This window comes from Lindgomyces ingoldianus (assembly GCF_010093535.1).
Source record: "Lindgomyces ingoldianus strain ATCC 200398 unplaced genomic scaffold BDR25scaffold_6, whole genome shotgun sequence".
Taxonomy (NCBI): domain Eukaryota; kingdom Fungi; phylum Ascomycota; class Dothideomycetes; order Pleosporales; family Lindgomycetaceae; genus Lindgomyces; species Lindgomyces ingoldianus.
In genome coordinates this window covers 1,970,810-1,996,337 of record NW_022985167.1, presented here as the reverse complement: position 1 = coordinate 1,996,337, position 25,528 = coordinate 1,970,810, and the positions used below count along the sequence as shown (strand labels likewise).

The 25,528-nt window shown below is 31.1% G+C and overlaps 2 protein-coding genes across 2 annotated transcripts; both read right to left on the bottom strand.

Moving 5' to 3' along the window:
* Positions 1 to 16,234: 16,234 nt before the first annotated feature.
* Positions 16,235 to 17,159, bottom strand: BDR25DRAFT_340636 (scytalone dehydratase). The gene is made up of 2 exons (XM_033693527.1): positions 16,962 to 17,159; positions 16,235 to 16,903 (listed from the first exon to the last, which is right to left on the bottom strand). The coding sequence occupies exons 1-2, from the start codon at positions 16,984 to 16,986 to the stop codon at positions 16,446 to 16,448; spliced, it is 483 nt and encodes a 160-aa protein (XP_033551867.1). The 5' UTR covers positions 16,987 to 17,159; the 3' UTR covers positions 16,235 to 16,445.
* A 603-nt stretch (positions 17,160 to 17,762) lies between these two features.
* On the bottom strand, positions 17,763 to 18,200 carry BDR25DRAFT_214775 (S-adenosyl-L-methionine-dependent methyltransferase; the record flags this gene model as incomplete). The annotated part of the gene is made up of 1 exon (XM_033684810.1): positions 17,763 to 18,200. A coding segment is annotated over one exon (438 nt), but the record flags the coding sequence as incomplete, so codon positions are not given.
* Between the last annotated feature and the right edge of the window lie 7,328 nt (positions 18,201 to 25,528).

Below are 25,528 nucleotides of genomic sequence, written 5' to 3'. Positions count from 1 at the left end.
TTAAGCTTATATAAGCTTTTTATAAACATATTTAAATATGTTTTAGATTTTATTAATAAGTCTATTTACATCTATTACTTATATAAATTAATAAGTTAGTTAAAAAGTATTTAAAAGTAGTTTAAATCTTATTTAAAGGTAGTATCTATAGTTTGCTAAAAATAGAGATACTTATGTTAATTTAGATGTTATGTTATTAGCTTTAAACTATGCTGTAGCTAACTATTTTACTTAGTTGTTCTACTAGTAGTTTGTGTACACTTATAGGACTTATTTTATTACAGTGTTTGCGTTCTTAGTCTAGCTATTAGTCTCTAGGTAAAAAGCTGTAGATAGATAGGGGATAATTTAGAGCTGTTTACAGAGTTTATTCTAGAAGGCTAAGATAAACTGCGTACCTTTGTCTAATATAATTATGTTAGGCAGGCTATAGTAAACTTATACATATTAGTAGAATAACTAGGCTATATTAGGGGCAGTTATAGAGGAACATAGTATTAGGTGTTAATACTTAGTTAAGTAATTAATAACTACTATAATATTTATATACTTTTTAGATAGAAGTAGGTTTATAATAAAATTAATTAATATATCTTTTTAAGCTTATTTAGAGATTAGAAGTAGTTTAAGTAGGCTATTATACCTTTTTTAAAAGGCTTTTACTTTATAGTAAGTATAGCAACATAATACATATTAGTGTACAGTATAGAACATGCGGGGCTAGTAGTACTCTCTCTATAGTAGGTTAAGAGTCTTTTCTCTGCCTAGGTGTCCTCTAACAGGTAAGTTATATATAATTTAAAGTAGTTTAATTTTTAGTTTATTAGAATTAAAGATTATAAGTTAGTTATAGTAATATAGCTTACTATTTTAGTTTTTATAGTTAGCTAGTGTTACTTTCTTTAACTAACTAGCGCTGTTTTAAAGTAGGTCTAAAGTTTCTTAAATAAATTTATTATTTAGATACTTATTAGTAATAATTTAATTAATTATCTAATTTATTTTATTTAAGTTAAGGTCTAAAAATAGCTTAGGTTAAAGTAAAGTTTAGTGTTAAGCCTTTTACACTTTTTTTTAAGCAGGGACATCTTAGGATTACTTTATAAAGGCATCTAGTTTCTTTTTATTTTAACTAGAATAATAAGTAATCTTAAAATTAAAATAAAATAAGTATTTAGACTAATAAGCTTATTAGTAGCTAAGTTATTTTATAGTTGCAAAGTACTATAAGTTCTTATAGTTAAATAGAACTTATATTAGATGCGCTGCACTTTCTAGTTTAGGTTGCTATTATTTAAAGTAGTGTACTATAGTAAGTAATTTCTTATTATAGATCTTATAATTACTTTCTGCAGAACTTATTCTTTTTAAGAAATATATAATAGGCCTAATAGTCCTATTTAGCTTAGTCTAGAAGAGAACTCCTGCTACTATGTAGTCTAAGGCATTAGCTTTTATAAGTATTAGTAGTTTAAAGTTAAAGTAGTAGAGTATTAGAGCTTTAGTAAAGGCTTTCTTTAGCTAGTTAAAGAACTATTAGTAATTTAAGTTAAAGTTAAATTAAATTTTTTTTTTAGTAAGTGTAATTATAAGGCTTACTTACTGTAAAAAGTTATTAATAAATTATTAGTAAAAGTTAGTAAATTTTATAAAAGCTTAAATATCTTTTATGTTTTTTAGGTATTACTAATCTAGCATAGTCTAAACTTTAATAAGGTTTATTTAGATGCTATCTATAAAGATTACATATTCTAAATACATAACCTTTAATTAGTAGAACTTGCATTTGTCTATGTTAAGTTACAGACCTGCTTCTTCTATAGCCTTTAGCACTAGGCGTACATGCTATTTATACTCTAAAAGGCTATTGCTATAGATTAGAATGTTATTAATATACATAGTACAGAACATGTTTAGGTAGGGTTAGAGCAAGTTGTTTATAAAATGTTAAAAAGTACTAGGCGTGTTAGCTAAGCTAAAGGGCATTACTAAGTACTTAAATAGTTTATATTAGGTCTAAAACACTATTAGCTACTTATTACCCTTTACTATTTTTAGCTTATTAAAGGTAGTAATAATATTTAACTTTATAAAATACTTTACTTTACTTAGTTAGCTTAAGGTTTCTTATAAAAAAGAAATTAAGTATTAGTTTTTAATAGTAATAGTGTTTAGTCTTTAGTAGTTAACATAAAATTAAAGCCTACTTTTAAGTTTTTTTATAAATAGTATAAGTAACACTACTAGTAAGAAGCTAGCTTAAATAAACTCTTTTTTAGGTTTTTATTAAAGTATTTTTAGAGCACTTTTAATTTATTTAGTAATATTCTATATAGTAGCTTATAACTAGGTTGTTTACTAAGCTTAAAAGTTATCTAGTAATTATATAGATGTTATATTAAAAGCTTATTAAACTTATCTTAAAAAAAATATGTAATAAGTTATAGTAGTTTTAAAAGACTATTATTCTTAAGTTAGTGTGTTTTTAGAAAGCTAAAGCTTAGTCTATATTAGAAATTATAACTATATAGATTTTATAATCTAGTTATTAAGCTAGGGTTATAAATAAGGTAGGTCTTATGTAGTAAATGTCTATCTACTACTTAAGTTCTAGTTTATGTTTATATTAAGTAAGTAAAGATTTTTTAAAAGCTTTTTTTTTTTAAGTTTAAGTAGTTATTAAATTATTTTACATAGCCTATTTTAGTAAAAGGCCTAGCTTATTAGCCTTACTTAAGTAGTTTTTTTTTAAGTTATTAAAAAGTAAGTCTAGAGACCTTCTATATTAAGTGCTACTTAGGTGTTGTTTAGGTGTAAGCATAAGCATATGTTTTAGCATTAAGAAAAGTTAAAGTTTAAAACTTACTTTTAGTAATTAAAGGCAACTTTATGCTAATACAGCTATAGTTATTCTAGAATTAGGTTATAATGTCTTATGTTTATTATATAAAGCTTAATCTACTTCTTATAGTGTTAGTAGGTAATTATAATAGTTATAGTATAAAAAATAAAACTTTTTTTAAGTTATTTTTTATTAAATCTAGTTAGGTAAATTATTTAGGTAAGTAGTGTTAATTAAAGATTTAGTTTATATGCTAGTTTTTTATTAATATAACTTATGCTATTTACTTTTAAGTTAATAAAAGCTTATATTAAAGCTAATATAGTTTTTTATTATAAATATATAAAAATATTAACTTAGTACTTTTAGTTATTAGTAGAGAACTTAGCTTATAAGTTAGTAAAAATCTAGTGTTAAATTAGTTCTAGAGGGCAACTTAGCCCTAAGACAAGCCTTTTTATAAGCTTCTACTGCTATAGCTGCAGCTATATTAAGAGTAGCAAGAGAGATTAAGGCTTAAATATAAGTTAAAGCCCTTATAAAAATAAGATTAAAATAGTAAAAATTTTTAATAAATACTAGTAGTGCTACTTACACAGACTTAAAAAAAAGAAATAAAGTAGTTTTAAAAAATATAACTATACTTACTACACTTAAAGTATTAACTTTTTTTTTTATAATTTTTACACTTTTTAGAACTAACTAAAGCATAATTTAAATTAATTTTTATTATATTAAGGTCTTTATTTATAACTATGTTAGTTTAGAGGTGTATTAGAGCTTATATAAAAAAAAACTTTATATTATTATTATAGGTAGTAATTAGGTTTACATACGTGTTAAAGTTGTTTAGAAGGGGTTCTTCTACTATAGCGCGTTATAGTTTAGTTAAGAGGGAGTTATATAAAGCTATAATTAGACTTATCTTATTTAGGCTTATATTAGATGTAAGTTAGTAGAACTTAGTAAAGTGTAAAGTAAAGCTTTTTTTTTTTTATTATAAAGTGTTTAAGTAACTTAGAGCTATTAACTTTTTATTTAGGTCTTTATAAGTTACTTATAAAAATACTATAAATTAATTTAAGTTAATAATATTTTTATTTATTAGTAAGTTAATTAAGGCTATTATATTATAGTTAAGTTAAAAGTAGGTGTATAGTAACTAAGAGTGTTTAAAAAGAAATTAGTTTATATTTTCTTTAAGTTTATATTAAAGCTTATATAGAAAAAAAAGTAGGTCTTTTTATTTTTTATTAAATAGTAAGAGATTAAGAAGTTAGTTAGATTTTATTACTAAGTTAAAAAAGTTATAAGTTATAAGTAGTGTTAAGTAAAAAAAAGTTAAGCTATCTTTAAACTTCTAAGTAAGCTTTAAGGCTAGTAAGTTTTTAGTTTTTACTACTATAATAAAAGTTAAGGCAGAAATAAACTACTTAATAACATAAAGCTATTTTTTAAAGTTTTTTTAAAAAGCTTTAAAGCTTATAATATAGTAGCTTTTTTATAAAGTAAGTACTTTTTAAAAGGCTTTTTAGCTTACTTTAATAGCTTAAAGTTATATAAGTACTAAGCTTATTAAATTAAATTTAAAAGCTATTTTTAGCTAAAGTTTTAACATAACATAATGTTATAATTATGCATAAGTAAGGTTATAAAGCTTTATAGAAGTCTAGTTTAATTACTATGTAAAGTATTATAGTAAGTATAAGATGTTATGTAAGAAATAAAAAGGTTTAAAAAAAAATTAGTAATTAAATACTTAGCTTAAAAGTCTAAGCACTTTAGGTATAAATTAAGCCTATTTTAGGTTTAGTTAGTGTTAAGGCAGTTTATGCTTAAGTTTATGTCTGTGTTGTGTTGTGTTTATATTAGACGTGCACTAATAATACTCTAGTACGCGTCTAATACAGTTATGTCTGGGATCTGGGGAGGATACCGTGACATATATAGGTCTTTGCGTGGAATTTATAGGAATATAGTTTATAGGTTTTAGTCTGTAGACTACCTTTTATTGTCTGCTCTGCTTATAGTCTTCTTCTATAGGCTTCTTCTAATGCAGTCTTCTTCTCTAGAAAGAGTTTAATAAGTGACTTAAAACAAGCTCCGCTTATGCATTCATTTATGAACTGTTATAGTATGTTATATATAGCATGTTAATAAAAACACGTTTTTCTAGCTTTTAAAATTATGTTATTAATATAACGTACCTAACGGGTTGGCCGGCCACTTTTGCCAAGCCCCCACTAAAACCACCCTATTCTAGCGCAAAACCGCCCACTTTAGCCCTGTATAGAGTAATACAACACAAGATATTATTTAGAGTCTACTTCTGCTACTTTCTTACACGTACGCAAGTTATGCCTAGTCTAATTGCACTGCCTGCATCGCCTTTAACTTAGCTTACCTTCTTTAGCGCGCACCTGTGTCTTTAGCTTCTTCCTATCACTACGCGCTCTAAACTCCTTTAGAGCAGTTAGACAAGCCCTATCCTTAACTATTAAGGTCTTTTCTGCCTAAATCTGCTTTCTTTTATGCAATCTACGTTGTGTGGTAGCCTTATTTGCTGCTTAAAGCTCTGTAATCTCCTTTTATACTAACACTAGCTTATGCGCAATAATTAATGCCCCCTTTAAAACCTTCTTAAAGGCCTCTACTATAGACGTTAGTAAGCTATCTACATGCCTCTAAATTCTTACCTTTACAAGTATTAATTATAACCTAAATTTAAGAGTATTACTTAAGGTTTACAACTGCTAGAGCTTATTATTAATAGGTAGTAGTAGTAATAAAGTACATAACTAGACATTAAGGGCTATTTTAACTTATTCTAGGTTAAATAAGACTAAACTAGCGCCTTAAAACCCTTTTTAGATATTACTAGAAGTAATTACTGCATTATAAGCGTGTATAAAGCATAGTAGGAACTTATGTTTTATAATATAAGTAATCTAGTTACGCATAAGATCTTTAGCTTAGCGCCTATACACTTTTTTTAAAGGGGTAAAACAACCTACATTAAGAGGCTGTAAGAGGTGCAATAAGTATAAAAGTATATAGATAGTAATAATCTTGTTCTTTTTATAGTACTACTAGAAATTAAGCAAGTTATAGCTTTTATAGCTATTAATAATAAAAAGCTAATAAGCGCTTATAACCCTTCTCTTTATATGCTTATTAAAGTGCTTTAACTACTGCAGCCTAAGCTTATTTATTGTCTAGCTGTTCTTAGAGACTATAATAACCTAGTTCTAAGGCAGTGTCACGGTATCCTCCCCGGATCCTAGACATAACTGTATTAGACGCGTACTAGAGTATTATTAGTGCACGTCTGACACAAACACAACATAACATAGACATAAACTTAAGCATAAACTACCTTAACACTAACTAAACTTAAAATAGGCTTAATTTATACCTAAAGCGCTTAGACTTTTAAGCTAAGTATTTAATTACTAATTTTCTTTTAAACTTTTTTATTTCTTATATAATGTCTTATACTTACTATAATACTTTATGTAGTAATTAAACTAGACCTTTGTAAAGCTCTATAACCTTACTTATGTATAATTATAACATTACATTATGTTAAAACTTTAGCTAAGAATAGCCTTTAAATCTAATTTAATAAGCTTAGTACTTACATAACTTTAAGCTATTAAAGTAAGCTAAAAAGCTTTTTAAAAAGCGCTTACTTTATAAAAAAGCTGCTATATAATAAGCTTTAAAGCTTTTTAAAAAGACTTTAAAAAATAGCTTTATATTATTAAGTAGTCTATTTTTACTTTAACTTTTATTATAGTAGTAAAAACTAAAAACTTACTAGCCTTAAAGCTTACCTAAAAGTCTAAAGATAGCTTAACTTTTTTCTACTTAACACTACTTATAACTTATAACTTTTTTAACTTAGTAATAAAATCTAACTAACTTCTTAATCCTCTGCTATTTAATAAAAAATAAAAAGACTTACTTTTTTTTCTACATAAGCTCTAATATAAACTTAAAGGAAATGTAGACTAATTCTCTTTTAAATACTTTTAGTTACTATACACCTACTTTTAACTTAACTATAATGTAACAGCTTTAATTAACTTACTAATAAATAAAGATATTATTAACTTAGATTAATTTATAGTATTTTTATAAGTAACTTATAAAGACTTAAATAAAAAGTTAATAGCCTTAAGTTACTTAAACACTTTATAATAAAAAAAAAAAGCTTTACTTTATACTTTACTAAGTTTTACTAACTTATATCTAATATAAGCTTAAATAAGATAGGTCTAATTACAGCTTTATATAACTCCCTCTTAACTAAACTATAACGCGCTATAGTAGAAGAACCCCTTTTAAACAACCTTAATGTGTATGTAAACCTAATTACTACCTATAATAATAACATAAGGTTCCTCTATGTATAAGCCTTAATACACCTCTAAACTAGCGCAGTTGTAAATAAGAACTTTAACATAATAAAAATTAATTTAAATTATACTTTAGTTAGTTTTAAAAAGTGTAAAATTATAAAAAAAAAAGTTAATGCTTTAAGTGCAGTAAGCATAGTTATATTTTTTAAAACTACTTTATTTTTTTTTTAAGTCTATATAAGTAGCACTACTAGCACTTATTAAAGATCTTTACTATTTTAATTTTATTTCTGTAAAGGCTTTAACTTATATTTAAGCCCTAATCTCTCTTACTACTCTTAACATAGCTGCAGCTATAGCAGTAAAAGCCTGCAAAAAGGCTTATTCTAGAGCTAAGTTACTCTTTAAGACTAATTTAATACTAAATTTTTACTAACTTATAAGCTAAGTCTCTTACTAATAACTAAAAGTACTAAGTTAATATTTTTATATATTTATAATAAGAAACTATATTAGCTCTAATATAAGCTTTTATTAACTTAGAAGTAAACAGCATAGGTTATATTAATAAAGAACTAGTGTATAAACTAAATCTTTAATTAACACTACTTACTTAAATAATTTACTTAACTAGATTTAATAAAAAATAACTTAAAAAAAGTTTTATTTTTTATACTATAACTATTATAATTACCTACTAACACTATAAGAAGCAGATTAAGCTTTATGTAATAAATATAAGATATTATAACCTAATTCTAGAATAACTATAGCTGTATTAGCATAAAGTTGCTTTTAATTACTAAAAGTAAGTTCTAAACTTTAACTCTTTTTAATGCTAAAATATATGCTTACACTTATACCTACACAACACTTAAGTAGCACTTAATATAAAAGGTTTCTAAACCTACTCTCTAATAACCTAAAAAAGAACTACTTAAGTAAGGCTAATAAGCTAGGCCTTTTACTAAAATAAGCTATATAAAATAATTTAATAACTACTTAAACTTATAAAAAAAAAAAGCTTTTAAAGAATCTTTACTTACTTAATTTAAACATAAACTAAGACTTAAATAGTAGATAGACATCTACTACATAAAACCTACTTTATTTATAACTCTAGCTTAATAACTAGATTATAAAATCTATGCAGTTATAATTTCTAATATAGACTAAGCTTTAGCTTTCTAAAAATATACTAACTTAAAGATAATAGTCCCTTAAAACTACTATAACTTATTATATGTTTTTTTCTAAGATAAGTCTAATAAGCTTTTAATATAATGTCTATATAATTACTAAATAACTTTTAAGCCTAGTAAATAACCTAGTTATAAGCTACTATATAAAATGTTACTAAATAAATTAAAAGTGCTTTAAAAATACTTTAATAAGAACTTAAAAAAAAAGTTTATTTAAGCTAGCTTTTTACTAGTAGTATTACTTATACTATTTATAAAGAAACTTAGAAGTAGGCTTTAATTCTATGTTAACTACTAAAGACTAAATGCTGTTACTAAAAACTAATACTTAATTTTTTTTTTATAAGAAACTTTAAGCTAACTAAGTAAAGTAAAGTATTTTATAAAGTTAAATATTATTACTACTTTTAATAAGCTAAGAATAGTAAAAAGTAATAAGTAGCTAACAGCATTTTAGACCTAATATAAACTATTTAAGTACCTAGTAATGCCCTTTAGCTTAGCTAACACGCCTAGTACTTTTTAACATTTTATAAACAACTTACTTTAACCTTACTTAGACATGTTTTACACTATATATATTAACAACATTTTAATCTACAGTAATAGCCTTTTAGAGCACAAACAGCATGTACGCCTAGTGCTAAAAGCTATAAAAGAAGTAGGTCTATAACTTAACATAGACAAATGTAAGTTCTACTAATTAAAGGTTACATATTTAAAATATGTAATCTCTATAAATAGCATCTAAATAGACCCTATTAAGGTTTAGACTATGCTAAATTAGTAATACCTAAAAAATATAAAAAATGTTTAAGCTTTTATAAAATTTACTAACTTTTATTAATAATTTATTAATAACTTTTTACAGTAAGTAAGCCTTATAATTACACTTACTAAAAAAAAGATTTAATTTAACTTTAACTTAAATTACTAATAGTTTTTTAACTAGCTAAAAAAAGCTTTTACTAAAGCTTTAATACTCTACTACTTTAACTTTAAACTACTAATACTTATAAAAGCTAATGCCTTAGACTATGTAGTAGTAGAAGTTCTCTCTTAGACTAAGCTAGATAGGACTATTAGGCCTATTACATATTTCTTAAAAAGAATAAGTCCTGTAGAAGGTAATTATAAGATCTATAATAAGAAATTACTTGCTATAGTACGCTGCTTTAAATAATAGCAACTTAAACTAGAAAGTGTAGCGCATCTAATATAGGTTCTATTTAACTATAAGAACTTACAGTACTTTGTAACTATAAAACAACTTAGCTACTAATAAGCCTATTAGTCTAAATACCTATTTTATTTTAATTTTAAGATTACTTATTATTCTAGTTAAAATAAAGGGAAACTAGATGCTTTTATAAGGTAATTCTAAAACATCTTTATTTAAAAAGAAGTGTAAAAAGCTTAACACTAAACTTTACTTTAACTTAAGCTATTTTTAGACCTTAACTTAAATAAAATAAATTAAATAATTAATTAAATTATTACTAATAAGTATTTAAATAATAAATTTATTTAAAAAACTTTAGACTTACTCTAAAACAGCGCTAGTTAGTTAAAAAAGGTAACACTAGCTAACTATAAAAACTAAAATAGTAAGCTATATTACTATAACTAACTTATAATCTTTAATTCTAACAAACTAAAAATTAAACTACTTTAAATTATACATAACTTACCTATTAGAGGACACCTAGGCAGAGGAAAGACTCTTAACCTACTACAGAGAGAGTACTACTAGCCCTGCATGTTCTATACTGTACACTAATATGTATTATGTTGCTATACTTACTGTAAAGTAAAGGCCTTTTAAGAAAGGTATAATAGCCTACTTAAACTACTCTTAATCTTTAAATAAGCTTAAAAAGATATATTAATTAATTTTATTATAAACCTACCTTTATCTAAAAGGTATATAAATATTATAGTAGTTGTTAATTACTTAACTAAGTATTAACACTTAATACTATGTTCCTCTATAACTGCCCCTAATATAGCCTAGTTATTCTACTAATACATATAGGTTTACTATAGCCTAGGTAAAATAGTTAGCTATAGCACAGTTTAAAGCTAATAACATAACATCTAAATTAATATAAGTATCTCTGTTTTTAGCAAACTATAGATACTACTTTTAAATAAAATTTAAACTACTTTTAAATACCCCCTAACTAACTTATTAATCTATATAAGTAATAGATGTAAATAGACTTATTAATAAAATTTAAAATATATTTAAATATGTTTATAAAAAGCTTATATAAGCTTAAGCTTTTTAACAAGAGTACATAAACTAATTCTAAACCTCTGCCCTTATGTATGCAGCTAGCAAGAAAGTCTAGCTAGACACTAGAAATATCTAAATAAACTAATAATTAAAGAAACTTAATTAAAAGAACTTTAGCCCCTTTATAGTAGCTTATATAGTTTTATTGCATGCTTACTAATTAATCCTACCTAACAGCATAAAAATACACCCTGTGTTCTATGTATTATTACTGCGCTAAGCAGCCTCTAAATCTAACTATCTACTTAAATAGCTAAACCTACTACCTAAACTTATTATTATAAATAATAAACTAGAATATGTTATAAAAGATATTAAATAAATCTAGTTTAATAAAAAAAAACATATCTATAAATACTTTATAAAATAGACTAGATACAACAAACTGTTATAAGAACTTATAAAAGCCTTATAAAAAAACTCTACAGTAACTTAATTCTACACCTAATACCTATCTAAACTAAACTTATACCCTAATAAAAACAACTTAATGCTAGAACTACTAATGTAAAGGATTCCCTTTCTAATAAGAGGGGGGGTACTGTTACAGTATCCTCCCTAGATCCTAGACATAACTATATTAGACGTGTACTAGAGTATTATTAGTGCATGTTTAACATAAATATAACATAACATAGACATAAACTTAAGCATAAACTGCCTTAACACTAACTAAACTTAAAATAAGCTTAATTTATACCTAAAGTACTTAGACTTTTAAGCTAAGTATTTAATTACTAATTTTCTTCTAAACTTTCTTGTTCCTTACATAACATCTTGTACCTACTATAATACCTCACGTAGTAATTAAACTAGACCTCTGTGAAGCTCTATAACCTTACTTGTGCACAATTGTGACAGGCAGATTCTCCTTCTTATACTAAGTAAAGAAGTAATAGCAGCCCTTAAAGATAATAAAGAGTAGAATAGCCTACTTTACTATGTTAATACTTTAGATAACTATTATCTACTTCCTATTACTTTACTATATTGCCTTTAGCTGTCCTTATCTCTCTAAAGCTGTAATAACTGCTCTAGTTAATATCTAGCCTATTATAAAGCTTAACTTGTTAAAGTTATACATGTCTTTATTCTAGATACTATACTTAGCTTTTATGTTAGCTACTAGGCAAAACTAGCCCTAAATAACCTCTAGATCCTTATAAAGCACTCTTTTATAATTATACTTATAATTAAGCTTTATTATAAACTTAGGGTAGTGCTTAACCTACATACTAGGCTAGTTTAAGCTAACCTAGCCTAGATTGCGCTCTGCGCGCAAGAAATTAGCTATATTAGCTATAGCTGTAAGCCTAAAGGGAAATCTGTGTGTAGTAAGCTTAAGTATATACTTAATAACTACCTTTTTTTTAAGCTTAGTTAGATTCCTTAATTTAGGCTAGCATTCTGCTTCTAAAGGCTGTCTAGCGCGTTAATTGCTTAGTGTTGTATAAGAGACATTATAGATAGCTGCAGCGCGTTATAAGGAGAGTTTTAAGTCTTATTTAAGAGCCTAAAGAGCAAGCTGTATCTAACGTTCTTTAGAAGATTTAATCTAGTGTTGTTGTTAAGGCATTATGTAGATAGGTAGAGTGTGGTGGGGGCTTAGCAAAAGTGGCCGGCCAACCCGTGTGGCCGGCTAACCTGTTAGGTACGTTATATGTTTTTATCTTAAATACTATACTTAGCTTTTATGTTAGCTACTAGGTAAAACTAGCCTTAGATAACCTCTAGATTCTTATAAAGCGCTTTTTTATAATTATACTTATAATTAAACTTTATTATAAACTTAGAGTAGTGCTTAACCTACATACTAGGCTAGTTTAAGCTAACCTAGCCTAGATTACACTCTACAGGTAAGAAATTAGCTATATTAGCTATAGCTATAAGCCTAAAAAAAAATCTGCGTGTAATAAGCTTAAGTATATACTTAATAACTACTTTTTTTTTAAGCTTAGTTAGATTTCTTAATTTAGGCTAGCATTTTACTTATAAAGGCTGTCTAGCGTGTTAATTGCTTAGTATTATGTAAAAAACATTATAAATAGCTATAGTGTGTTATAAAAAGAGTTTTAAGTCTTATTTAAAAGCCTAAAAAGTAAGCTGTATTTAATGTTTTTTAGAAAATTTAATCTAGTGTTATTGTTAAAGCATTATATAGATAGGTAGAGTTTAGTAGGGGCTTAGCAAAAGTGGCCGGCTAACCTGTGTGGCTAGCTAACCTGTTAGGTACGTTATTTATATAAAATAACTATAAAAAAACTTTTAAAGCATATAGATTAATTTTTATTTATATATAAGTAATTCTTAATTTTTCTAATATATAGCTATGTACCCTGCTACTAGTCTCTTTACTAAAAACGCTATAGTACTTAAAAACCTTAAGTAATTTATATAAATTTAAATTATAGTTAAGGTTTATATAACATACTTCACAGGCAAGTTGCTTACACACCTAAGTTACTTACTTTTGCTAAGACCCTACTAAACTACTCTTTCTACACTAATGCATTCTCTATAATACTACTTAGATGTGCTAAAAGAATGTTAGATATAGCTTACACTTTAAGCTTTTAAATAAAACATAAAACTTTTAAAAAAATGTGCTATAGCTATATATAAAGTTTTATAAAAAATAATAAATAACTATAGCGCTAGATAACCTTTATAAGCTAATTCTACAGCTAAATTATAAAGGCTAGGTAATAAAAAAAAGTAGGTAATTATTAAGACTATACTTAAGCTATATACACAAAAGATTTTCTCTTAAATAGCATTTATAGCTAATATAGCTAATTCTTTATGCGCTAAGTATAATCTAGGCTATGTTTATATAAACTAGCCTAGTATGTTTATAAAGTGTTATTTAAAGCTTAAAGTAATATTTAAGTGTAAGTATAACTATAAAAAAGCTTTTATAAGAGTTCTAAAGTAATTTAAAGCAGGTTTAGCTTTATAAAGAATATTAAAGCTAAGTATAGTATTTAAAATAATAACACATATAACTTTAGTAAAATAAAGTTTATAATTAGCTAAATATCTTTTAACTATACTTATGCTTAAAACTTTACTTTAAGCTTTAAATAACACTTTATAAACATACTAGGCTAGTTTATGTAAACATAGCCTAGATTATACTTAGCGTGTAAAGAATTAGCTATATTAGCTATAAATGCTATTTAAGAGGAAATTTCTTATGTATATAGCTTAAGTATAGTCTTAATAATTACCTACTTTTTTTTATTACTTAGCTTTTATAATTTAGCTGTAAAATTAGCTTATAAAAGTTATCTAGTGCTATAGTTATTTATTATCTTTTATAAGACTTTATATATAGCTATAGTATATTTCTTTAAAAGTTTTATATTTATTTAAAAGCTTAAAGTGTAAGCTATATCTAACATTCTTTTAGCATGTCTAAGTAGTGTTATAGGGAATGCATTAGTGTAGAAAGAGTAGTTTAGTAGAGTCTTAGCAAAAGTAAGCAACTTAGGTGTGTAAGCAACTCGCCTGTGAAGTACGTTATATATTGTTTTATATAATTACTAACTTTACTTTAAGAAAGCCTTTTATATTTTATTAAAAAAGCTAAGCTAATGCTATAAAAATATACTAATAAAAACTAAGCTTAAAAAGCTTAAAAAGTAAGTAGTAAAAGTAAGTAAGTAATATACTTTACAGGCAAGTTGCTTACACACCTAAGTTACTTACTTTTACTAAGACCCTACTAAACTACTCTTTTTATACTAATGCATTTCTTATAACACTACTTAGACGTGCTAAAAGAATGTTAGATATAGCTTACACTTTAAGCTTTTAAATAAGACATAAAACTTTTAAAAAAATATACTATAGTTATATATAAAGTTTTATAAAAAAATAATAAATAACTATAGCGCTAGATAACCTTTATAAGCTAATTTTATAGCTAAATTATAAAGGCTAAGTAATATAAAAAGTAGGTAATTATTAAAACTATACTTAAGCTATATGTGTAAGAAATTTCCCTTTAGATAGCATTTATAGCTAATATAGCTAATTCTTTATATGCTAAGCATAATCTAGGCTATGTTTACATAAACTAGCTTAGTATATTTTAAAGCATTATTTAAAGCTTAAAGTAATATTTAAGTGTAAGTATAACTATAAAAAAGCTTTTTATAAAAGTTTTAGAGTAATTTAAAGCAGGTTTAGCCTTATAAAGAATATTAAAGCTAAGTATAGTATCTAGAATAATAATACATATAACTTTAGTAAAATAAAGTTTATAATTAGCTAAATATCTTTTAACTATACTTACACTTAAAACTTTACTTTAAGCTCTAAATAACACTTTATAAACATACTAGGCTAGTTTATATAAACATAGCCTAGATTATGCTTAGCGTGTAAAAAATTAGCTATATTAGCTATAAATACTATTTAAGGGGAAATTTTTTACGCATATAGCTTAAGTATAGTTTTAATAATTACCTACTTCTTTTTATTACTTAGCTTTTATAATTTAGCTATAGAATTAGCTTATAAAAGTTATTTAGCACTATAGTTATTTATTATCTTTTATAAAACTTTGCATATAGCTATAGCATATTTTTTTAAAAGTTTTATGTTTTATTTAAAAGCTTAAAGTGTAAGCTATATCTAACATTCTTTTAGCATGTCTAAGTAGTGTTATAGGGAATGCATTAGTATAAGAAGAATAGTTTAGTAGAGTCTTAGCAAAAGTAAGCAACTTAGGTGTGTAAGCAACTCGCCTGTAAAGTACGTTATAAAAAGTGTAAAAAAGAGTAAATTTAGTAAAGTAAAATAATAAAGTAAAATATAAAAGCATTATACATAGCTACTAAAATATAAGCAGCATCTAATTTTCTAAGAAGGATTATAGTAGAAATATCTAAGAAGGACTATAGTAGAAATTATGCTCAACTAGCTCTACTAAGTTCATAGCGCTATAAAAACTATAAAAAGACTTGTTGTAACACTTATATATATTAAAAAAAAGAAGTAGTAAAAGTAAATATAAGCATATTGTACATAAACGTTTTATTTATAAATAAAAAATATGTTTTTATTTATAGTATTAGTTACGCTAAGAGATTTTATCTAGCTTTGTAATAGTTTACATTATATTAAAAGTTAATTAACGTATTTTACAAGCAAGCAGCCTATATAAGCAAATGGTTTACTTTAAAAGTGTTATATTTTATTTAAAAGCCTAAAGTATAAGCTGTATTTAACATTCTTTTAGCACATCTAAGTAGTGTTGTTAGGAATGCATTAGTGTAAGAAGAGTAGTTTAGTAGAGTTTTAGTAAAAGTAAGGAACTTAGGTGTGTGAGCAACTCGCCTGTGGTGTACGTTATTAGACATTATATATTATATTAAATATGGCGGCAATGTTGTTTCCGGCAAGCCTTTAATTATGTTGCTGGGAATTAGCGCTGTATTTAGCCATACATGATTAATGTTTCGAGCTCATATAAGAAGCGGAACTAGGCAGACCAGCGTCTGCGCCAGAATGTAGACAAGTGACAACAGGATTGACTGAAGTATATATCCAACTAACAACAAGAATCCAGATTGTGGTCTAGTAGAATCGTGTGACTCTCCTTAAAAACCCTTCTAGCCTAAGTGCGGGATACATAAGTAACACAAAGGCTCACCGCACTCAATTACTCTAGCATTTTTTACTCCCTCCCCCCCTCAATATCGCAACGGCAAAACATACCATTAAGATCCCTAATCCGGCGGGTTAAGCGTCCCGAATAGATCGTATTCAAACCAGTTCAGGCTTGGCGCAACACCAACTAGTTTCCACGTCTCATTGAACTTCCTATAAAAGTGCTGCGTCACCCCATGTCCATGCCCCTTATTTACTACCTCTGCAAGATCCTCATTCTTATAGCGCTGGTGCGCCACCCGAATCTGATGATCAACTTTTACCGACCCATCATTCAAACGCTCCCATTTCGACGCGCCCAGGAAGTGTTGGGTTTTCATTCGCGGGTCGCCCAACAGCTTCGTGCTTGAGAGGATAGCGACATACTCATCTGGAGACAAGTTCTCGTGTAACTCGCCTCGAAGGCTACGAAAGTCAAGCCGTATTGAGGGGGCAAGGATCTTTTGGAGCCGTTCCCAGTCCTTGTTGTCATAGCTTTCAGACCATTCAAAAGCAATGTTGCGTATGGCAAGATAGTCTGGATCAAGGCCCATTAACAATACGATAATGTATACAGTCCGTGTGGGAACTCAGACCTGAGGTCGCAATATCCGTAGACATCTTGATAAGGGCTAAGGGGATTCTACAATTGGGTCCTAATCACGTGTGATTGGAAAGGTCAAAAGAGTTGCCCTTCTGTATTGGAGAGGTATGAAAAAACAATAGGTAATAAAATTACCGATCGCGGTACGGTAGTATTCAGAGGTTCTCACTATCATATAATGGCAGCATCTGAGCGGGAAGGCTAGGCTACCTGGGCTCACGGTTTTTATCCATTATTCTCCCTAGAAAGCGGACTGTAAGCACCTGCCGCACTTGTTCAGGAGGCGCAGCGGGGTAAGTCGGATGTTTGCTTTGTGATACGGATGCATGATGCGGGTGAGAAGGAAATTACGTCACTGCATTTCTGCGGCACGAGTCATCTTCACACCGCATGTAGCCGCATGCATGTTATCAGTACACAGTACAGTATGCAGTGCTTTCGGCCTCACATGCTCTAACTATGTAAGGTGCATCTCTTTCCGCCCCGGGCTTTACAACCCCCGAGGTAGATGAGGCAAGTTCATCTACCCTACGCGTAGAATGTACGATGTCAAGACTTTGATCTCAACCGAGCAGGTTGGAAATATGTATCCAACGACCCAAGAGCTCGGGCAACCGCTCGATTGGTAAAGAAATATGGCGACTAAGGGTAGAAGGGGCGGAAACTTATGCTAGGAGTCATAGAAATATCCAAGCCACACAGTGTTGGTTATGGCCGATCCATGCTACTTCAATCATACTGAGCTTGCACTCTTCAGGTCTTCGTACGTTCTCGATTTTGAAACGTGAATCGCTCAGCTATAAAGGTTGTCTAAACTCTTCCATCGATCGGTCCTTGCCATTTGAATTGTTGCCATGATGAAGTCCTGCTGCAAATTGAACTTCTCGGATAACTTTTTAACGGGTCTATCGACTAATACCGAGTCCCAAACCAGTACTTTCGAACTGGTCTTGAGCCCTGGAACCAGATCCCGAAGTATGACCGCACTATGGCAATCGCTCCAGTTGCGAAGACATCGGCTAATTAGATATGCATACGGGAGTTTTTTCGACGGTTGTGGCTTCTTGAAGTTTTGCGTCTCGAAAGAGATTTGTCCCTTGGATTCGGATGGAAGTGCTGCCCTACCTTGCTCTACAACGTGCGAAAGATCGCGGATTGTGAAAGTCAAGTTCTGAGTGTGCTTGGCCAATGCTTGGGAGATCTGGCCATGTCCGCCGCTGAGATCGACAAGTCATGAACCAGGCTTGTCTAGTGTCTACCAGTCGAATGCTTTGACGACGCCGAAGGAGTTGAACTCTTTACCCTCAACGGCAAATTTCATTGCCAAGTCGAATCGATGGGCTCGTTCGGCTCTTCAGCTAGGACGGTGAATAGTAATCGCCCGCTGTTATACCGACTAAATGCGCTTTGATCTAGCTCTCCCGCATCATCTCCAAATTCCTCTCACGCATGAGCCAACAATTCCTCAGCTAATGATACCAGCGAAGACATACTTAGGCTTTTCGAGGATGTAGTCGCCGACATATGGAAGGTTTGCGATGACTACTTGAGTAACGAAACTGGACACAATTTGACAAATTTCACCGCTTACTATCGGCTATTATGAAGGATCTCCCAGGCCGGTATCTTGTGGCGAAGGAACGTCAAGAAACGATTCCCAGTGCCGATAGCACTGAAACTGTTTGCAGTAGTCACGCATGGCTCACATGATAGTCACACGTTGCCAAGACTTACCCCTAAGTACACTCCTTTAGCAATCAATCCAGTTCCTCATGCATCTAGTGCTCCTAATAGCTTCACAGAAACCGATCCACTGGAGAGAGCCTGCAGCGCAAGCCCAACTCTCGAACTTCTCACCTCTTCGCAATTGCGAAAATTCCTGCTTTGGAGACTTCGGGGTTTAGCATTGCATATTCTGCGGTTGACGCACCCGAGGCGTTGGAGGCAACATGCAGATTCTGTGCCAGACCTGCAAAATGAACTAACAAATATCAGTCGTACCACCGACATCTGCAAGTCAGAGATGGCCTTTTCAACCCCACTCCGGGGCTTGATTAATAACAATCAATCAGCCCGCTAGTTCTTGTTATCACAATCTTGACAGTTCTCAAGGCGTCTGAAATCTACCGTCAGAGGCACCTTCCATTCACAGGCCGCCACAGTCAGCCAAGAAATGCACCATCTCCGGATGTGCGTACTATACCCAAGATGGGGGTAGGGATGAAACCAAAGGGCGAAATGCGGGGCAGGGGTAAGCAAAGGCTATTGCAGAATATTTTCACCAATGAATGATTGATATCCCGCTGATTCATCATCCTCCTGTGCTCTGAGCTTTAGTTAAAAACAAAACAAATAGGAGGTTTAGAGGCCTACCACCGCACCGGCCAGGTACACTACTTATGCCTAATACCACAGTAGGGGCGAAACTAAAGGATGAGATGCGGGGCGTTACGGGGAATAGCAGTTCCTATTGGACTTATCAAGCTGTTCTCTGGAAAGTTGCATTTCCCCCCTGCATTTACCCGGTCAAGTTCACCACATTCCTACGGCGCAGACGCATGTGACGACTAGTCTTTGCACTCCTTATTGGCATCTTGACTGCGCAAAGCATTTGCTCACATCTTATTTTCCCTTGCGATTGTTCTTCTTCCACCGATTGTCCTTATCCTGAGTTTCTCGCTCTCTCGCTATGGCTGACGGAGTTGTGGATAACGGACCCTTGGTGCTGGGAGTTGTGATTTCCTCTTGGCGGTACCTTCTTCTTCACTCGAGTATTCACTCGAACCGTCATCAGGCCTTGCTTTAGCTCGACGATGGATTGATTGTCCTGACTTGGACATGCTCTTTTCTCCGTGTCATGCATACCGTTGAGTCCCTGTCAGCTAACCTCGTTCAACTCTAGTTCCTGATTCTTGGCTGCAGTACCGCTATATTTGATTCTGTCAGTCGTGGTTACGGCAAACATATCTATGACCTGACATTACCGCAATATGTCTCAGCCGTGCAGGCAGAGGTCGTCGGGCAGGTACTCGCTATCTCCTCGTCCCCTTCCGGTAAAGCCTCGATCGCATACCTGCTAATACGGCCTTTCCCTGGGAAGAAGCTGCGATGGATTCTGTTGACATTTGTGGCCGCCAAAGCTGCATTCTTCTCCTTCGATGCAATCTTAATCATAGCCCAGTGCCGGCCTGTAGCGTTTCAATGGGACCATTCAATTGAAGGAAGACCATTCTGGGATCCTAGGATCGCCATTGATTGGGGATTCCTCACTGGCGTTTCGTCTAGCATCCATTCAAGGTATTCGCAAATCTTAATATTAACGTATCATTCAGTTACTAGCGTAGTAACTAGCGCAGTAAACAACTTTGTGTTCGCTATTCTGCCCTGGCTCTACATCAGTCAAGTCAGAATCAGCCTCAAAGAGAAGATCAGCGTCGGCGTTGCGTTGAGTGCTGGGTTTTTCGCTAGTGTTTGCTCAATAATGAAGATCTACTACACTTGTAAGTCTTTGGAGGGTTTCCGTAATCTGATCTGCGAAGACTCACGCCTCCATAGTCGATGCCATTCCGCTGATAATATGATCTTGGGTCGAGCTGGCTCTTATCAACGTGGTTGCTTGCATTCCAACTCTACATCCGCTATTGTGTGGTTAAGCGGCAAGAATCATCAAGGCCCTAATACGAATCATTCCATGTACAGCCAATACAGCAACGCCTCGGGGCGCTTGGGGCGATTGAAAAATCGCAGTGCCAGAAGCACTGAACTCACATCTGCTGAAGATTTTCATTAGCTCAACATCTACCGTTCAAAAACGTGCGACGTCACTTTTAATGATCGCAAGGATGAGCAAGTGAAGACTTCCGGGACAGGAAACAGCATTGGTGCTACTGTAGAAGTCCACTATGGTTTCTGAAAGCTGCTTGTGGCGATCATTCTGCTTTTCTAATATGTTCTTCATTTCATTGTCCAAAAGCGGGTTTATGTACTGTCATCTTAGTTCCGCTCTTTGCCGCTCCCATCTGCTGCACGAGAAGAGGAAGTGCGGCATCGGCTCTTTGCACCCTCAGTAACACAACGCTGTCTCTGAGCCCTTGATTTTGTGCAGATATTCCCTGAGGAACGTCTTGCCTGTCTGTACCTGCGTGAGGATCGCCGCCTCTACTCCTTTCAGCTGCTGGTACAGCTCGGCTGACCTGCCCAGGTACAGTGCTGCATCAATCATCTTCGTAAACCTGCCCGTCTCTGCCCTGCTTTGCACGGCTGGTCCCGCCATACTACCTGCTTCCTTCAGTGCCAGCCGCATGAGATACCACCGCACGCCCTCTCGCTGCGGAAGTCTTTTGCTTCCTCGTTGCCCTCAATGCCCGTATGTCTTGGGGTCTAATGCAACGTGAAGTTGACCATCCGGAGCTTCTTGACAATCTCTGCCAGTACCGAATGAGAGGCACTCGCCCTCCAGCTCTTCACTGACTTCACCGTTGACTGCACATCTGAAAATATCCGTGTGCTGGACGTTGGCACCGAAGAACCGTCCGCATCGCAAGCCATACACGACGGTCCCCGCGGCCAGTAGGCTGCCTCGCTAATAGCAAGGAGCTCTGTGAGATACACGTCTGCTATAGTCCTCTAGATGCGTGCTTGGGACAGCATTACGTATATGCTGACTCCTGCTGTCTTCTTGCGAACGGTGGCATCCACATAGATACCCACCTGCTTTGGCTTGTAATCCTCAACGATTACGCAACCCTCGTCCTCATCCTTGCCTATCGCCACCTCGCCCATGCGGACCTTTTGACACATCTCTGCTATTCTCATCAGCGGCGATCGGTGCTTCGTGCACAGACGTTGCCGCTTGATCATCCAGTGGGGATGCGACTGGCCTAGCGTGGGCCGACATCTAGAATTCGATGGCCCGCTTGCGGAGCCTCTATCTCTGCCACAGACAGTGCCATGGTGCAGAATCCCCTGATGGTGAACCTTCACGGTGTTGTGGCTAGAGCGGATCGGTTATCCTGCTATAGATTTGTAACTCTATATTAGGTTAGCTAGAGTGTTTAAGCAGTGTGTAGACAAAGTTATAAAACTAAATAGTTTAGATTGCTTTCTTAAAAGTCATAATTTGCTTTAAAAAGCTGTTTGTTTTTTCTTAAAAGAATTAAGATACCTTATAGGCAAGTTAGCTACTCTACTAAGACTCTACTAAAACTATACACTTATCTATAATACAACACAATGTTTTAACAGCAATATAAGATAAGACATTATAAGGAAGCTAGATTACAGCTTACGCTTTAAACTACTAAATAATATACAACACTTTTTTTATAACACGCTACAGCTTTTTATAAAGTTTTCTATAGAAAACTAAACTATTAACATGCTAAAAAGCCTTTAAAAATAAATTATAACGTAAACTATTACTAAGCTAGATAAAATCTCGTAGCGTAACTAACACTATAAAGAAAAACATAATTTTATTTATAACTAACTAAGGAATGTCGCATATCTAGTACAGAAACCTTCCTTCCCTGTGCCTCAACAGCCTCTACTACTGTTACTATAGCTCCTACTACTTTCACTATATCCTCTCAGCTATTTCCATGACCCTCACCGCCTCTGCTATTATAGATGTAAATAAATACTCTGCAACAGAGCACTTAGACTTAGAATAATACACTTCATTAGATTTCTACATAGCTACATGCTTACGCCACCTCTCTATTTGCAACAAAGAAACTATTTATAACATGCTTATATCTAATTCCAATGCTTCTTTTTTATTCTTTTTACATGTGTAAGTGTTGTGCTTCGTTTTCTATAGTTGTTATAGCACTGTTATTCTAGTAGAACTAGTTTAGTATAATTACTACTATAAAACTTCTTAGATGTTTAAGACACTGCCTATACTTATAGAGACAAGCAAACTTCTCTAGTGTAACTAGTTCTAGTTACAGTCGCTAGCCTAAGCAGTCGCTGCTTTAACCTAAGCTAAGAGTGAGTCGCTCTAGAAGACCTCTAATCGAAGCTTAAGTACACATTAGAAGATCTAAAACAGTATCTACAGAAGAGTCCTGTTTAGAGAACTTAACACTTAGTTATACTTCCTAGTCACGTGCAGCTTTGTTTTGGCTAAGTCTGCTACCTTTAGCTTAGCTACCTTCTTTAAGTATCTGTCTTTTGTTGCCTAAACTTTATCTTTTCTAACTGCGATCTACGCATTTAAAGCCTTAAAGACAGGTAAGAAGGTGCTTGTAACAGCGTAGGCAAGACAACAGGTTTAAATACGGTGTGAATCTACTTAGAGGTATATAGAAGTGCGTGGGGACTTAGAGACCTAGGAATTCTATTAACACCTATAGGCCTTGTACAAAGAATATTAGAAAACTATTACGTTAGCTAAGAGAAAAGGTGCAACTAAATACTTAGGGGAATAAAGGTATAGTAGAGGCTAGAGTAGGGTTAGAGCTAATATAAGAAACCTGTAGATATTAGTTTATTAGGTAAACTTGCATAGAATAATTTATGTAAATTATTACACTAACGTACACAATAGGCAAGTTGCCTACATACCTAAGTTACTTACTTTTACTAAGACTCTACTAAACTACTTTTTCTATACTAATGTATTTCTAATAATACTACTAAAATATGCTAAAAGAATGTTAAATATAGCTTATACTTTAAGCTTTAAAATAAAATATAACATTTTTAAAGCACTATACTACAGCTATGTATAAACTTTTTTAAAAAATAATAAATAACTAACATACTAGATAACTTTAATAAGCTAATTTTATAGCTAACTTATAAAAGCTAGATACTAATAAAAAGTAGATAATTATTAATCACATACTTAAGCTATATATGTAAGAATTTTCTCTTTAGCTAGTAGCTATAGCTAATATAGCTAATTCTTTACACGCTAAGTGTAAGGACAGGGCTCCGCACCACTCTGCTAATACAACTAAAAGGTACGAACAATCAACTAACAGTTGATTTTCAGGTGCAGAATAGTATATATACCCGTTGCACGTAAGCGCCATCTCGGCCTTACACTAAGCATCATCTAAGCTATATTAGCATAAAATAGCCTAGTATATTTATAAAGTGTTATTAAAAGCTAAAAGTAAAGTTTTAAGTGTAAGTATAGTTAGTAGATATCTAGCCTATTATAAAGCTTATTTTATTAAAGTTATCTATGTTAGTATCTTAGATATTATACTTAGCTTTAATATTCTTTATAAAGCTAAACTAGCTTTAAATTACTTTAGAATTTTTATAAAAAGCTTTTTTATAGCTATAGTTATACTTAAACTTTACTTTAAGCTATAAATAACTTTATAAACAGACTAGGCTATTTTATGCTAATATAGCTTAGATTATGCTTAGCATGTAAAGAATTAGCTATATTAGCTATAGCTACTAGCTAAAGAGAAAATTCTTACATATATAACTTAAGTATGTGCTTAATAATTACTTCTTGTTATTATCTAGCCTTTATAAGTTAGCTATAAAATTAGCTTATAAAGGTTATCTAGCGTGTTAGTTATTTATTATTATTTAAGAGACTTTATACATAGCTACAGCGTGTTACTTTAAACGTGTTATGTTTTATTTAAAAGCCTAAAGTGTAAGCTATATCTAATATTCTTTTAGCGCGTCTAAGTAGTGTTGTTAGATATGCATAAGTGTAAGAAGAGTAGTTTAGTAGGGTTTTAGTAAAAGTAAGCAACTTAGGTGTGTAAGTAACTTGCTTGTAGTGTACATTATTTAAAATTTTATTCTGTAACTTATTAAAGTACTTAAAATACTAACGCTTACTTAAAAGTAAGAATATTACAAGCGTTAGTAAATTATTCTATTTATATTATACAGTTATTTTATATATTTTTTATAAAGTTTTAAAAATAATAAGCTTAGTATTTACTATTATTATATAAAGTAATATGTTATAGCTGTTTAATTTCTAAGTACTTGTAACGCTACTAGTTTCTATAAAAAGTAACAAGGCACTGTAACGCTAGAAGCAGCCTATACTAGAGTTCTTATGTGTAACAGGTATATATATACTATTTTATACATAGTATTAACTAATAGTTAATTATTCACACTTTCTTAGTTATATTAGTATAGTAGTATAACGTACTTCATGGGCGAGTCGCTCACACACCCGAGTCGCTCACTTTTGCCAAGACCTCACCCTAACAAACTCTATTATAGCCCATAACAACCTGCTCTAGCACTATATAGTACAGTACAGCCTAGAATATTATTTAGATACTACTTCTGCTTCTTGCTTACATGTTTGCGCGTTATGCCTAGTCTAATTGCACTATCTGCAGCGCCTTTAGAATAGCTTACCTACTTTAGCTTGCACCTGCTTCTTTGCCTTCTTCCTGTTACTGCGCGCCCTAAACTTCTTTAAAGCTGTTAAGTGTAGGCTTTTTTAAATTATTAAAGTCTCTTCTGCTTTAATCTACTTTTTTTTATGTAATTTATGTTACATAGTAGCTTTATTAGCTACTTAAAGCTTAGTAATTTTCTATTACACTAATACTA

Bases quoted from the DNA above. Each gene is read 5' to 3' on its own strand.
- BDR25DRAFT_340636 (XM_033693527.1), bottom strand. From the start codon at position 16,986: ATGTCTACGGATATTGCGACCTCAG. The intron at 16,904-16,961 runs GTCTGAGTTCCC...GCCTTGATCCAG, and splicing joins TACGGATATTGCGACCTCAG to ACTATCTTGCCATACGCAAC.